Source organism: Coffea eugenioides, chromosome 10 (genome assembly GCF_003713205.1).
Source record: "Coffea eugenioides isolate CCC68of chromosome 10, Ceug_1.0, whole genome shotgun sequence".
Taxonomy (NCBI): domain Eukaryota; kingdom Viridiplantae; phylum Streptophyta; class Magnoliopsida; order Gentianales; family Rubiaceae; genus Coffea; species Coffea eugenioides.
In genome coordinates this window covers 6,039,203-6,054,422 of record NC_040044.1, presented here as the reverse complement: position 1 = coordinate 6,054,422, position 15,220 = coordinate 6,039,203, and the positions used below count along the sequence as shown (strand labels likewise).

General features: G+C 36.8%; 3 protein-coding genes across 3 annotated transcripts; all 3 read left to right on the top strand.

Annotated features, from left to right (window-relative positions):
- Positions 1-2,426: 2,426 nt before the first annotated feature.
- On the top strand, positions 2,427-7,247 carry LOC113749860 (serine/threonine-protein kinase SAPK1). Its single transcript, XM_027293727.1, has 9 exons — positions 2,427-2,900; positions 3,006-3,080; positions 3,662-3,763; positions 5,525-5,578; positions 5,668-5,760; positions 5,848-5,940; positions 6,038-6,142; positions 6,251-6,349; positions 6,730-7,247. The coding sequence occupies exons 1-9, from the start codon at positions 2,781-2,783 to the stop codon at positions 6,997-6,999; spliced, it is 1,011 nt and encodes a 336-aa protein (XP_027149528.1). The 5' UTR covers positions 2,427-2,780; the 3' UTR covers positions 7,000-7,247.
- A 682-nt stretch (positions 7,248-7,929) lies between these two features.
- Positions 7,930-9,105, top strand: LOC113750284. Its single transcript, XM_027294280.1, has 2 exons — positions 7,930-7,978; positions 8,702-9,105. Exons 1-2 carry the CDS (start codon positions 7,930-7,932, stop codon positions 9,103-9,105), a joined length of 453 nt encoding a protein of 150 aa, XP_027150081.1.
- A 9-nt stretch (positions 9,106-9,114) lies between these two features.
- Positions 9,115-13,807, top strand: LOC113749907 (serine/threonine-protein kinase SAPK1-like). Its single transcript, XM_027293781.1, has 9 exons — positions 9,115-9,460; positions 9,566-9,640; positions 10,222-10,323; positions 12,085-12,138; positions 12,228-12,320; positions 12,408-12,500; positions 12,598-12,702; positions 12,811-12,909; positions 13,290-13,807. The coding sequence occupies exons 1-9, from the start codon at positions 9,341-9,343 to the stop codon at positions 13,557-13,559; spliced, it is 1,011 nt and encodes a 336-aa protein (XP_027149582.1). The 5' UTR covers positions 9,115-9,340; the 3' UTR covers positions 13,560-13,807.
- Positions 13,808-15,220: the final 1,413 nt, after the last annotated feature.

Below are 15,220 nucleotides of genomic sequence, written 5' to 3'. Positions count from 1 at the left end.
AAATTAGTTTTTTAAATACTATAAAAAAATTTAAAAAGTATTCTAAAAAGTAGTCTAAATTTTTTTAATATTTAAAAAATATTCAAAAATATATTTTATAAATTTTACTATTCTTAAATATTTTAAAATATATTTTAAAAATATCTCAAAATATACTCTAAAAACTCTGCTATCGTAAAATTTTTTAAAAATACACCTGAAAATAGCTAATCCAAATGGTTATTTTTTCAACTATATGTATTTTTTATTTAGGTCTATTTGTGCTGTTTTGAACTTTTATGCCTGTTTGTGTTAAAAGCATTAAGCCTCAGATTCGTCGGATTGAGAAAATATTCTACGGTGAAAATTGCAATGAAAACGATAACTGTAAAAGCGTGAGGCCTCGGTCAGATTTGTGGGGCAGGATTGGACTGAGAGGCGGTCAAAGGTGATCAGTCGTGGAGGTGGCCGGTGGCCCGCTCGATTCATCATTCTAGTTTTTCTTTGACAGTTGGGAATCTAGCTGGACAGTGGACTAAAAGGCTGTCTTGTGGGTCCGTGGGTGGCGACAACGCTAGCAGGCCAAATTTGGTATAAACTGGATGAGGAACATGTACCGTAGATTTTAGGTGCAAAGGCCCACAATCTGGAAGTGTCCTGCTCCGTCAATGTCAATGGATCTATCTGTATATCCATTTTGCCCAATGATAACTGGGCCACTTTGAGAACAAAGTTCTACAGGGCCGAACATGTGTTCTTAATTCCCATGCCCAAGCAACTCAGCCTCAACTTCATTTTTTATAGGGGTATACAATTAAGGGTTAATCACATTTTATCCCCTTAAAAAATACTCCATTTCTCAGTTTACCTCCTAACCTTTAATTTTGCTCACTTAACCCCCATTAGGACAAAATTGCCCTTGCATTAGTTTAACTTTTCATTTACCTTGTTTTCCTTTCTTTTATTTCTTTTTCTCTTTCTTCTTTTAATTCTTCCTCTTTCCCACAAAAATTTTCACCTTAATGATTGAAATTAAAAAAGAGGAATTGTAGAGATCTATCTTCTCCTTAAATGATTAAAAAAATATTTAAATCACTTTCCTAAAATACAATTTTTTTAGCCTTTCAATTCTTTTAATTTTGGATTTTCCTCTTTCCTTTCTAGTTTCTCATTTTATTCTCAAGAAATTTCATCTTAAGATATTTTCTTGGGAATAAAATGAGAAACTAGAAAGGAAAGAGGAAAACCCAAAATTAAAAGAATTGAAAGGTTAAAAAAATTGTATTTTAGGAAAGTGATTTGAATATTTTTTTTAATCATTTAAGGAGAAGATAGATCTCTGCAATTCCTCTTTTTTAATTTCAATCATTAAGGTGAAGATTTTTGTGGGAAAGAAGAAGAATTAAATAAAGAAGAAAGCGAAAAAGAAATAAAAGAAAGGAAAACAAGGTAAATGAAAAGTCAAAATAATGCAAGGATAATTTTGTCCTAAAGGGGGTTATGTGAGCAAAATTAAAGGTTAGGGGGTAAATTGAGAAATGGGGTATTCTTTAAGAGGATAAAATGTGATTAACCCTACAATTAATTCCTCCCAATCTTCCAAATTATTTCCCTTTTATTTTTTTAAATCATTTAATTATCAAGATATGGAGTTTTACGTTAATGATGTTCTCTTCTAGCAATTGGAGTTAAATGACGTAAGGCACTGCCAACTGGTCCCCTTTGAAATAAGCCGAGAGCCCCCTCCCCACCCAAATTCACTACAATCACTTTCCTTAGTGGCCAAAAAAGTTTACTTGTCCCCCATACTTCTATTAGAAAATGCTCTTTTTTAATAAAAAAAATATCCGAGACACATTTTTTTTTCTTTTGCAAATACAACGGATTCCTTTTTTTTTTTTTGGCAAAAATCAACTAATAAGATGGCATAGATAAAGAAACACATTTTTTTTTCAACTATATTTTTCGAACTTTTTTAATTTTTGAACATATTCCAAGAAATCAGGTCAAGTAAAATTTAAACAATCAAGAATTTTCCTTGTCACTACTGTACAAGTGTACAAGAAGAATTTTGTTCCCAAATGTGCTTGGGCATTTTAAGGTAAGAATGCAACTCGAGGTATATATTCATGAAGAGTCATGTCGTCATCCATGAAGCCTGATAAATTGGAACTTGAAAATACATGTGTCCATGTCCAAAAAAGGAAAAGCAAAGAAAATCAAGGACCACAGAAAAATGACGGCCCAATGGAGAGAGTCTGCAAATTGGTACGTCAACGATTGAGGAGAATTCTACCGTTTCGAAAAAAAAAAAGAAAAAGAAAGATTGAGGAGAATTCACATGGAAAGTTGGAAACCTTCTTGTGAACAATCATTCCCTGTCCTTGAGTAGTAAGCTGTCGAATACTTTAGCATATCTATCCTTCCTTGGCCCCTCTGCCCATTTATCCTTAGTTCCTTACCGCTCTTTAGTCTTTCCCTGACACTTTTTTTGACCACTCGATTTTGACAGTCTTCCTCTAATGCTACTCATCATCTTCCACGTACCCTCGTTTTTATTTTTTAACCGCAGTCAAGAACCTCGCCAACACGCTTGCTTGTCGTTTCTTGTGTACTTCAGTTTAACTGGAGTACAAAGCAACTCAAGAGTCTTGTCCGACTAATGAAAAGATATTCTCAAAAATTTCATCACCTCAGATCCTGAAACCTGCCCGCTTTTTGTTAGTGAAGTCAGGAGGTTGATAGGGGTACTATTGCATTGAGAGAAAAGTAAAAGTGGGTTCTTGGGATTTTGTGGAATTATGGAAAAGTATGAGATTGTTAAGGACATTGGATCGGGTAACTTTGGTGTAGCTAAGCTTGTGAGAGAGAGGTGGACTAAAGAACTCTTTGCTGTTAAGTTTATTGAAAGAGGCCAAAAGGTTTGTGCTTTGGGTGAATTCTGCTGGTTCTTTTTTCACTTGGGATTTTTCTTGGTTCGGTTCGACAAAAAAAATGAGTCTTCGATCTTCTGACTTTGGTGGCAGATTGATGAACATGTGCAGCGGGAGATTATGAACCATAGATCATTGAAGCATCCCAATATAATCCGCTTCAAAGAGGTTCTTTTTTTTTTCTCTTTTGTTTGTAGGCAATATTTTCTAGTTCTGTTAGTTTGCAAAGGAATCTTTAATCAAGTTTCTTTAAATGGTCACTTCATTGGTTGTACCGTGTTTGTAGTTAGAGGTAGTGGTAGAATGAATTCAGATTGATTTTTTGATGACTTGAAGGATGGCAATCAAATTTAAGTGGAGCTTTTGTTCTTTACTCCTGGACTCTTTAGCGTGCAATGAATGGCAAAATCTGGCCATTCAGTTGTGAACTTGAGCTCATTACCTAGTGAATAAGCAGTTCTCCGGTAAATCATCTGAGATTTGAATAGTCAGCCTTTATGGTAGTCCCTCATGATATACAATTTGCAACAGATCAACAATATTTGATAAGTTAAAAGATCATAAATGAAAGCTGTTAAATGAGTCCTGAAGTTCATTAAGCAGTCTGATCAATGGGATTGCCAACTATTATATTGAAATTATATCAGTTTTTTGTTTGTTTCGATGTCACTAGTAGCTTTCATTTCCAATTCATTTCCCTGATTTATGTCCTTCGATTTGATTGTGAAATTGGTCCTACAATCTTGCAGGTCTTGCTGACTCCTACCCATCTAGCTATAGTAATGGAGTATGCGGCAGGAGGAGAACTCTTTGCGAGGATATGCAATGCTGGAAGGTTCAATGAAGATGAGGTAACCACACATATTGGTGGAAATATCTATATATATTTTGTGCACAACTATCAGAGGAGTTTGTGTTGGCCTTCTAATTAGTAATTACTAATGGTTGTGCATTTGGGTGTTTTCGTTTGTATGAAGTAGTGAAAATGGGAGACAAAATGTCGCCTTGAACTTTAGCATGGCAACCGGAGTAGGCATATCTGCTGAAGTTGGTTCAGTATTAGCATCCCTTCATGAGGGGTCCTCACAAATTTTAGATGTGCTATGTTGGATTATGTAGTGGTGTTAGTGCACAGACTGGTTGGAGTGGTAATGTGGTACTGGAATCTTTAATTTGTTCTTATGCATAGATCTTGTGAATAAAACTAGCTCACTGAATTTCTCACTGTTTCCATCCTTGCGAATTTGCTGGAAAATTAAAAGATGTTACCGATTATCATAAATCTTGTGTTTTGTGGCCCTTTCCTGTAGGTTGTCCTTAAACAACAAATTAATATACAGTGAGTAGTGAGTACCAGTCTCTCTCAGACTTTCTTTCAAGATTGTTTTCCTGACAACTTGTGCGTTAGAGCAGTTGAAGCTCTACTACAGAGGGTTCTCCAATTACATGTGATATAGAAATATGTTGCATGATTTCTCAGTTCTGGGTGTAACCTTTATGAATTTGACCTTGGAGGATAGAAGAGGGATGGAAATCATATAATCTGCAGCTTTGTTGCTGAAGCCTGCTTGACCTCCAGGCATTCTTGTGATGTTCCATGCTTGATTGTTAAAGATAGCCTGCCTGGTTTTAGGGAATTTGAGTTTCACCACAACTTCCTGCATTATGTCTTTTAGGAGATGAGATGCGTATCTAGAACATTTTGTTGTTTTTCTTGCCACAGTCAAGGTTTATTGCCAATAAGTTGCATGTAACAGAGTGTCTGTCATGGTCTTATAGGCACAGTTAGGTTCCCACTTGGTAACCACTCCTTTTAATTTAAACTACCTTTCCTAGTTTGGCAAATCTACTTATTGTTTTCTTGGTGTCTCCTATTGCTTTTGTAAATGCCCTTATTCATGGTAGACAGGGAACTTGCTCTTCAGAGCCCTAATTTAGTGATACTTGGTTCATAGGATCTTTATCACATGGACTAAAATAGTGGATCAAAGTTGATCTTATTTTGGCATGGGCTGAAGCATAATTTGTCAATCTGTTTGACACAGCTTTACAAATGTGGTGAATCTAAAGTTTGCATCAGTCTCCAAGATTCTTTTCTGAAAGTGTCTCTGTGTTTCCATACGATCAATTTCTGTTATTTTTGTGGTCATTTCATGAAAATTGCAAAAAATGCTCTTTGTGAGAAGTGAAACTCTAAAGCAAATCTGTATGTGATAGAGTAGCCATCACTTGCCTTAAAAAAAAAATAAATAAACAAATAATAAAAAGTAGTCACCACCAGTATTTGGTCTAGTAGTGTTCCTTATCCAACAGTAAAGCCAAAAAGTTTATCAAAATTGTTTGCGGTCTGAAGCCTATCTATCATAGCATTACTATGACAAAGCAATTATGCCCAAACACTCTGGCTACGACTATCAGAATTTTTAGCTTCCATCTGAGACAACTAGTGGAGTGGAAGTTATAAATTTTACTGGAAAAGTTTTAACTTCTACATTGTGAATATCCTTTTCTGATGCATCTTAATGTCTAATGGTACCGAGTGCCCAGTTTCATTGTTGCACATCCTCTAACTGAATCACTGATTCTTTGGTTGTTTCTTTCATTTATTCCAGGCAAGGTTTTTCTTTCAACAACTGATATCAGGTGTTAGCTACTGTCATTCAATGGTATCAACTACTGTCGTTTCTTGTTTGTTGTACTGCAACCAGAACTGTGTGACTCTCTAATATGAGAAAATCTTGTGCTTGTCTTGAAGCAAATATGTCATAGAGATCTTAAGCTGGAAAATACACTACTTGATGGAAGTTTAGCCCCACGGGTGAAGATATGTGACTTTGGGTACTCCAAGGTAAGTAAGAATCTATGGAATTGATAAGTTTTTTCCAATGGAAAGTATTGATGTATTTTTGTTTCTATTTCATTGGCTTGTTTGCAGTCAGCAGTGTTTCATTCTCAGCCAAAGTCAACTGTAGGAACACCAGCTTACATTGCACCTGAGGTGCTCTCTAAAAAAGAATATGATGGGAAGGTGCTATGCTAAATCACTTTTTGTCTCCATTACCATTGCATTATTTTGTTGTTTTGCTTTATGCTCTCCTCCTTCAGCTAATTAAGGGGCACTGTAGCTCGCAGATGTTTGGTCATGTGGAGTCACGTTATATGTGATGCTTGTTGGAGCTTATCCTTTTGAAGATCCCACTGATCCAAAAAATTTTAGGAAGACTATAATGGTGAGTAACTGCATTAAATCAGCCCTTCCCTGAGAGAAAATTAATCCAGTTATGTATACAATTGCACATTAGTTTCAGTATTCTGATGGATTCGTGATTTGCGAGCAGAGGATACTCACTGTCCATTACTCAATTCCTGACTATGTCCGTATTTCTGTTGAGTGTCGACATCTTTTATCTCGGATTTTTGTGGCAAACCCTGAAAAGGTAACATACCTTCCTTTTATCAAAATAACGACTCATTGATGATAAATGCTTTAAAATTTTGATAACCAACTGAAGAACAAGGCATCTAAGGATGCTGACAACGTTAAGTATTGGGTCTCCTGTCCACTAAGTATTGTCCTGTGGTGCAAAATTGAGTGACGAGACAGGGTCCATGATTGGACATAGATATTTCTATCTGATAATAGTTTCCTTTGAAAAGTTATGTCAGGAATAAGTGACAACTATAGATGGATCATGCAATTAATGTTTCTTCTAGAGGATATTCTTGGATTTATTTTCCTTTTCATTGTCTTGGTTCAGTATGATTCTGGATAGTCTATAACAAAACTCTTAAATGTAAATTCATGCATCTGTTGCAGAGAATAAACATTGCAGAAATAAAGAGACACCCTTGGTTCTTGCAAAACTTGCCTGTAGAAGTAATGGAAGCTGGAAGCTTGCAAAGCAATGATATAAATACCCCAGCGCAAAGCATTGAAGAAGTGTTGGCAATAACACAAGAGGCAAGAACACTTGAGGTAGCCAAGGCTGGCCTGCTATCTCTTGGCAGCATGGACCTTGATGACTTGGATGATGCTGACCTTGAAGAAGACACAGAAGCAAGCGGTGACTTTGTCTGCTCAATCTGAGGCGGTGTGAAAAAGCATGTTCTGTAATTAGATGTAAAATCCTCCTGTTGTTACTCTGTGTTTGTTGGGCATTGTATCCAAAGAAATGCAACGAGACTGCTCCGCTATGCTTTACTGAAGCTGTGATCGTTTTATCTGTGCTTTAAAGGCTGGAACCAGATTGAACAAAGTGTTATAAGCTTTTGGTTGGAACATATATAAGGGTCATTATTAACTGGTCACGAAATCAAGTTGTTGCAGTTGACTAATTTACAGGCCCCAATATCCTTCTCTTGTTATCCATTACAAGTATCAGCCATCTTAGATTGAATTTTTTTTTTCTTTTCTCATAACCATCTTAGTCAGACAAGAGCATGAGTAATGCTTTCATTTCCCTCAACTCTTGTCCGAAAAATATCATCCAGTAAACGGGACTCGCTTGAATATTTGTCACACATACAGTATTCCTCCTATAGTAGTATTAGTTTTTCCCGAAATCGGAGGACTAGGATAAGCTCCAAAAGTAAAGTGCATTAATCTCAAAATTTTCTATTGGGATGGAGTAGGGTTTGGCAGCTGGAGCTGCTTAGCCCTTAAAAATGTAGTGCTGGATGAATAGAAGCTTTTTGTGGACAATGGCAGAGATGGTGTGAAACCATACAAGCAAAATCAAGCAGGGCTTGAGAGAACTTTTGGAAAATATTGCAACACTTTGTTACATAAACTGTGGAACCCGATTAGCATTTTGCTTGGTTTTCAGTTGCCATGAAATGATGAGTTTACATGCAGAACCTGTCGTCGTACCTGTTTGGTGGGGATCCGCTTTACCTATTGTTGCATGTCTTGTTTCATCTCTGACATACCTGCCTTGAGTGATTTTCTGGCGTAGCTCTCACTAATGAAAGTATATTGTACGACATACCAATTCATATATAACCTTTTCGACCTGTAATGAATCCGTGGGAAACATCAACAGCCAAATGCACTGCTGAAGGCGTTGGTAACTCCGGAAACCACGCATTAACTTCTCACTCAGAAAGGATGCTATTATATGTATATATATAGACACACACACACACACTCAATAAGTCCAGATTGCTCCTTTAAGACTGGGAGAACATGAAAGCGTGGATGATACATATATATATATATATATATTGGGAGGGAGGGGTTAAATAACACTACTACTCTTGCCGGAAAGAGTCGGATGGTTGTCAAATACAATCATTCAAATGATTTATGGTCAGTATTTAGCCAACAGTGTAAATTTTCAAAATGTATAATATAAAACACGCCATTAAAGTAATTAACGTGCACAGATACACTATTTTAAAATAACATATGGTTTTTACAAAGTTATACAAATAGTATGTGAAGAATTATAATTTGTTTTAAAAAAATATTATGCTCTGAATGAATGGCTGTGTTGGGCAACCGTTTGTGCCCCTCTACTTTTTAAAAACGAAGAGAAGCAAACTTGTATTATTTGCATTTTGGCAGTCTTAGTAGAATTGGCAGCTGATGAAATTCAATTAAAATCGTATAGTTAATGCGGCCAATCAAATCAAGGCTGCTCCTCGATTCAAGTGTCAGACCAAATTTCTAGTTCAATAAACAACAGCTGAAGAGGATAAGAAGATTTCTGGACTCAAAATCAGCAGAAATGGACCTAGACTAACTCACTTATTTTTTGCAGATGACTCATTAATTTTCTGTAAAGCAGACACCAACCAAGCTGAGGAGCTGAAGAGGATACTGGTGACATATGAAACGAGCTCTGGACAGTCGATCAATATGGAGAAGTCCTCTATTTTCTTCAGCAAAAATATGGAGCAGGACAAAAAGCTGGAAATATGCTGCAAGCTGGGGAATATCCAGATGGTCAGCCAAGGCAAATACCTGGGGCTGCCTATGGTGATAACGAGGACTAAGGACCAAATCTTTGGATTCATCCGAGATAACATTCAAAAGAAGTTTGGAAGCTGGAAACAGAAATTGCTGAATCAAGCAGGGAAGGAGATCTTGTTAAAAGCAGTGACTCTAGCAATGCCAACCTATGCTATGTCATGCTTTAAACTACCTCTGAAACTGTGTAAAGAGATCAGTGCACTAATGGCAATTTTTTAACCGCAGTCAAGAACCTCGCCAACACGCTTGCTTGTCGTTTCTTGTGTACTTCAGTTTAACTGGAGTACAAAGCAACTCAAGAGTCTTGTCCGACTAATGAAAAGATATTCTCAAAAATTTCATCACCTCAGATCCTGAAACCTGCCCGCTTTTTGTTAGTGAAGTCAGGAGGTTGATAGGGGTACTATTGCATTGAGAGAAAAGTAAAAGTGGGTTCTTGGGATTTTGTGGAATTATGGAAAAGTATGAGATTGTTAAGGACATTGGATCGGGTAACTTTGGTGTAGCTAAGCTTGTGAGAGAGAGGTGGACTAAAGAACTCTTTGCTGTTAAGTTTATTGAAAGAGGCCAAAAGGTTTGTGCTTTGGGTGAATTCTGCTGGTTCTTTTTTCACTTGGGATTTTTCTTGGTTCGGTTCGACAAAAAAAATGAGTCTTCGATCTTCTGACTTTGGTGGCAGATTGATGAACATGTGCAGCGGGAGATTATGAACCATAGATCATTGAAGCATCCCAATATAATCCGCTTCAAAGAGGTTCTTTTTTTTTTCTCTTTTGTTTGTAGGCAATATTTTCTAGTTCTGTTAGTTTGCAAAGGAATCTTTAATCAAGTTTCTTTAAATGGTCACTTCATTGGTTGTACCGTGTTTGTAGTTAGAGGTAGTGGTAGAATGAATTCAGATTGATTTTTTGATGACTTGAAGGATGGCAATCAAATTTAAGTGGAGCTTTTGTTCTTTACTCCTGGACTCTTTAGCGTGCAATGAATGGCAAAATCTGGCCATTCAGTTGTGAACTTGAGCTCATTACCTAGTGAATAAGCAGTTCTCCGGTAAATCATCTGAGATTTGAATAGTCAGCCTTTATGGTAGTCCCTCATGATATACAATTTGCAACAGATCAACAATATTTGATAAGTTAAAAGATCATAAATGAAAGCTGTTAAATGAGTCCTGAAGTTCATTAAGCAGTCTGATCAATGGGATTGCCAACTATTATATTGAAATTATATCAGTTTTTTGTTTGTTTCGATGTCACTAGTAGCTTTCATTTCCAATTCATTTCCCTGATTTATGTCCTTCGATTTGATTGTGAAATTGGTCCTACAATCTTGCAGGTCTTGCTGACTCCTACCCATCTAGCTATAGTAATGGAGTATGCGGCAGGAGGAGAACTCTTTGCGAGGATATGCAATGCTGGAAGGTTCAATGAAGATGAGGTAACCACACATATTGGTGGAAATATCTATATATATTTTGTGCACAACTATCAGAGGAGTTTGTGTTGGCCTTCTAATTAGTAATTACTAATGGTTGTGCATTTGGGTGTTTTCGTTTGTATGAAGTAGTGAAAATGGGAGACAAAATGTCGCCTTGAACTTTAGCATGGCAACCGGAGTAGGCATATCTGCTGAAGTTGGTTCAGTATTAGCATCCCTTCATGAGGGGTCCTCACAAATTTTAGATGTGCTATGTTGGATTATGTAGTGGTGTTAGTGCACAGACTGGTTGGAGTGGTAATGTGGTACTGGAATCTTTAATTTGTTCTTATGCATAGATCTTGTGAATAAAACTAGCTCACTGAATTTCTCACTGTTTCCATCCTTGCGAATTTGCTGGAAAATTAAAAGATGTTACCGATTATCATAAATCTTGTGTTTTGTGGCCCTTTCCTGTAGGTTGTCCTTAAACAACAAATTAATATACAGTGAGTAGTGAGTACCAGTCTCTCTCAGACTTTCTTTCAAGATTGTTTTCCTGACAACTTGTGCGTTAGAGCAGTTGAAGCTCTACTACAGAGGGTTCTCCAATTACATGTGATATAGAAATATGTTGCATGATTTCTCAGTTCTGGGTGTAACCTTTATGAATTTGACCTTGGAGGATAGAAGAGGGATGGAAATCATATAATCTGCAGCTTTGTTGCTGAAGCCTGCTTGACCTCCAGGCATTCTTGTGATGTTCCATGCTTGATTGTTAAAGATAGCCTGCCTGGTTTTAGGGAATTTGAGTTTCACCACAACTTCCTGCATTATGTCTTTTAGGAGATGAGATGCGTATCTAGAACATTTTGTTGTTTTTCTTGCCACAGTCAAGGTTTATTGCCAATAAGTTGCATGTAACAGAGTGTCTGTCATGGTCTTATAGGCACAGTTAGGTTCCCACTTGGTAACCACTCCTTTTAATTTAAACTACCTTTCCTAGTTTGGCAAATCTACTTATTGTTTTCTTGGTGTCTCCTATTGCTTTTGTAAATGCCCTTATTCATGGTAGACAGGGAACTTGCTCTTCAGAGCCCTAATTTAGTGATACTTGGTTCATAGGATCTTTATCACATGGACTAAAATAGTGGATCAAAGTTGATCTTATTTTGGCATGGGCTGAAGCATAATTTGTCAATCTGTTTGACACAGCTTTACAAATGTGGTGAATCTAAAGTTTGCATCAGTCTCCAAGATTCTTTTCTGAAAGTGTCTCTGTGTTTCCATACGATCAATTTCTGTTATTTTTGTGGTCATTTCATGAAAATTGCAAAAAATGCTCTTTGTGAGAAGTGAAACTCTAAAGCAAATCTGTATGTGATAGAGTAGCCATCACTTGCCTTAAAAAAAAAATAAATAAACAAATAATAAAAAGTAGTCACCACCAGTATTTGGTCTAGTAGTGTTCCTTATCCAACAGTAAAGCCAAAAAGTTTATCAAAATTGTTTGCGGTCTGAAGCCTATCTATCATAGCATTACTATGACAAAGCAATTATGCCCAAACACTCTGGCTACGACTATCAGAATTTTTAGCTTCCATCTGAGACAACTAGTGGAGTGGAAGTTATAAATTTTACTGGAAAAGTTTTAACTTCTACATTGTGAATATCCTTTTCTGATGCATCTTAATGTCTAATGGTACCGAGTGCCCAGTTTCATTGTTGCACATCCTCTAACTGAATCACTGATTCTTTGGTTGTTTCTTTCATTTATTCCAGGCAAGGTTTTTCTTTCAACAACTGATATCAGGTGTTAGCTACTGTCATTCAATGGTATCAACTACTGTCGTTTCTTGTTTGTTGTACTGCAACCAGAACTGTGTGACTCTCTAATATGAGAAAATCTTGTGCTTGTCTTGAAGCAAATATGTCATAGAGATCTTAAGCTGGAAAATACACTACTTGATGGAAGTTTAGCCCCACGGGTGAAGATATGTGACTTTGGGTACTCCAAGGTAAGTAAGAATCTATGGAATTGATAAGTTTTTTCCAATGGAAAGTATTGATGTATTTTTGTTTCTATTTCATTGGCTTGTTTGCAGTCAGCAGTGTTTCATTCTCAGCCAAAGTCAACTGTAGGAACACCAGCTTACATTGCACCTGAGGTGCTCTCTAAAAAAGAATATGATGGGAAGGTGCTATGCTAAATCACTTTTTGTCTCCATTACCATTGCATTATTTTGTTGTTTTGCTTTATGCTCTCCTCCTTCAGCTAATTAAGGGGCACTGTAGCTCGCAGATGTTTGGTCATGTGGAGTCACGTTATATGTGATGCTTGTTGGAGCTTATCCTTTTGAAGATCCCACTGATCCAAAAAATTTTAGGAAGACTATAATGGTGAGTAACTGCATTAAATCAGCCCTTCCCTGAGAGAAAATTAATCCAGTTATGTATACAATTGCACATTAGTTTCAGTATTCTGATGGATTCGTGATTTGCGAGCAGAGGATACTCACTGTCCATTACTCAATTCCTGACTATGTCCGTATTTCTGTTGAGTGTCGACATCTTTTATCTCGGATTTTTGTGGCAAACCCTGAAAAGGTAACATACCTTCCTTTTATCAAAATAACGACTCATTGATGATAAATGCTTTAAAATTTTGATAACCAACTGAAGAACAAGGCATCTAAGGATGCTGACAACGTTAAGTATTGGGTCTCCTGTCCACTAAGTATTGTCCTGTGGTGCAAAATTGAGTGACGAGACAGGGTCCATGATTGGACATAGATATTTCTATCTGATAATAGTTTCCTTTGAAAAGTTATGTCAGGAATAAGTGACAACTATAGATGGATCATGCAATTAATGTTTCTTCTAGAGGATATTCTTGGATTTATTTTCCTTTTCATTGTCTTGGTTCAGTATGATTCTGGATAGTCTATAACAAAACTCTTAAATGTAAATTCATGCATCTGTTGCAGAGAATAAACATTGCAGAAATAAAGAGACACCCTTGGTTCTTGCAAAACTTGCCTGTAGAAGTAATGGAAGCTGGAAGCTTGCAAAGCAATGATATAAATACCCCAGCGCAAAGCATTGAAGAAGTGTTGGCAATAACACAAGAGGCAAGAACACTTGAGGTAGCCAAGGCTGGCCTGCTATCTCTTGGCAGCATGGACCTTGATGACTTGGATGATGCTGACCTTGAAGAAGACACAGAAGCAAGCGGTGACTTTGTCTGCTCAATCTGAGGCGGTGTGAAAAAGCATGTTCTGTAATTAGATGTAAAATCCTCCTGTTGTTACTCTGTGTTTGTTGGGCATTGTATCCAAAGAAATGCAACGAGACTGCTCCGCTATGCTTTACTGAAGCTGTGATCGTTTTATCTGTGCTTTAAAGGCTGGAACCAGATTGAACAAAGTGTTATAAGCTTTTGGTTGGAACATATATAAGGGTCATTATTAACTGGTCACGAAATCAAGTTGTTGCAGTTGACTAATTTACAGGCCCCAATATCCTTCTCTTGTTATCCATTACAAGTATCAGCCATCTTAGATTGAATTTTTTTTTTCTTTTCTCATAACCATCTTAGTCAGACAAGAGCATGAGTAATGCTTTCATTTCCCTCAACTCTTGTCCGAAAAATATCATCCAGTAAACGGGACTCGCTTGAATATTTGTCACACATACAGTATTCCTCCTATAGTAGTATTAGTTTTTCCCGAAATCGGAGGACTAGGATAAGCTCCAAAAGTAAAGTGCATTAATCTCAAAATTTTCTATTGGGATGGAGTAGGGTTTGGCAGCTGGAGCTGCTTAGCCCTTAAAAATGTAGTGCTGGATGAATAGAAGCTTTTTGTGGACAATGGCAGAGATGGTGTGAAACCATACAAGCAAAATCAAGCAGGGCTTGAGAGAACTTTTGGAAAATATTGCAACACTTTGTTACATAAACTGTGGAACCCGATTAGCATTTTGCTTGGTTTTCAGTTGCCATGAAATGATGAGTTTACATGCAGAACCTGTCGTCGTACCTGTTTGGTGGGGATCCGCTTTACCTATTGTTGCATGTCTTGTTTCATCTCTGACATACCTGCCTTGAGTGATTTTCTGGCGTAGCTCTCACTAATGAAAGTATATTGTACGACATACCAATTCATATATAACCTTTTCGACCTGTAATGAATCCGTGGGAAACATCAACAGCCAAATGCACTGCTGAAGGCGTTGGTAACTCCGGAAACCACGCATTAACTTCTCACTCAGAAAGGATGCTATTATATGTATATATATAGACACACACACACACACTCAATAAGTCCAGATTGCTCCTTTAAGACTGGGAGAACATGAAAGCGTGGATGATACATATATATATATATATATATTGGGAGGGAGGGGTTAAATAACACTACTACTCTTGCCGGAAAGAGTCGGATGGTTGTCAAATACAATCATTCAAATGATTTATGGTCAGTATTTAGCCAACAGTGTAAATTTTCAAAATGTATAATATAAAACACGCCATTAAAGTAATTAACGTGCACAGATACACTATTTTAAAATAACATATGGTTTTTACAAAGTTATACAAATAGTATGTGAAGAATTATAATTTGTTTTAAAAAAATATTATGCTCTGAATGAATGGCTGTGTTGGGCAACCGTTTGTGCCCCTCTACTTTTTAAAAACGAAGAGAAGCAAACTTGTATTATTTGCATTTTGGCAGTCTTAGTAGAATTGGCAGCTGATGAAATTCAATTAAAATCGTATAGTTAATGCGGCCAATCAAATCAAGGCTGCTCCTCGATTCAAGTGTCAGACCAAATTTCTAGTTCAATAAACAACAGCTGAAGAGGATAAGAAGATTTCTGGACTCAAAATCAGCAGAAATGGACCTAGACTAACTCA

Excerpts from the sequence above, each read along its gene's own strand:
- LOC113749860 (XM_027293727.1), top strand. The coding sequence starts at position 2,781 with ATGGAAAAGTATGAGATTGTTAAGGACATTGGATCGGGTAACTTTGGT. Across the intron at positions 2,901-3,005 it reads TTATTGAAAGAGGCCAAAAG|ATTGATGAACATGTGCAGCG; the intron begins GTTTGTGCTTTG and ends CTTTGGTGGCAG. Across the intron at positions 5,761-5,847 it reads GTGACTTTGGGTACTCCAAG|TCAGCAGTGTTTCATTCTCA; the intron begins GTAAGTAAGAAT and ends GCTTGTTTGCAG.
- LOC113749907 (XM_027293781.1), top strand. The coding sequence starts at position 9,341 with ATGGAAAAGTATGAGATTGTTAAGGACATTGGATCGGGTAACTTTGGT. Across the intron at positions 9,461-9,565 it reads TTATTGAAAGAGGCCAAAAG|ATTGATGAACATGTGCAGCG; the intron begins GTTTGTGCTTTG and ends CTTTGGTGGCAG. Across the intron at positions 12,703-12,810 it reads ATTTTAGGAAGACTATAATG|AGGATACTCACTGTCCATTA; the intron begins GTGAGTAACTGC and ends ATTTGCGAGCAG.
- LOC113750284 (XM_027294280.1), top strand. The coding sequence starts at position 7,930 with ATGAATCCGTGGGAAACATCAACAGCCAAATGCACTGCTGAAGGCGTT. Across the intron at positions 7,979-8,701 it reads ATGCACTGCTGAAGGCGTTG|ACACCAACCAAGCTGAGGAG; the intron begins GTAACTCCGGAA and ends TCTGTAAAGCAG.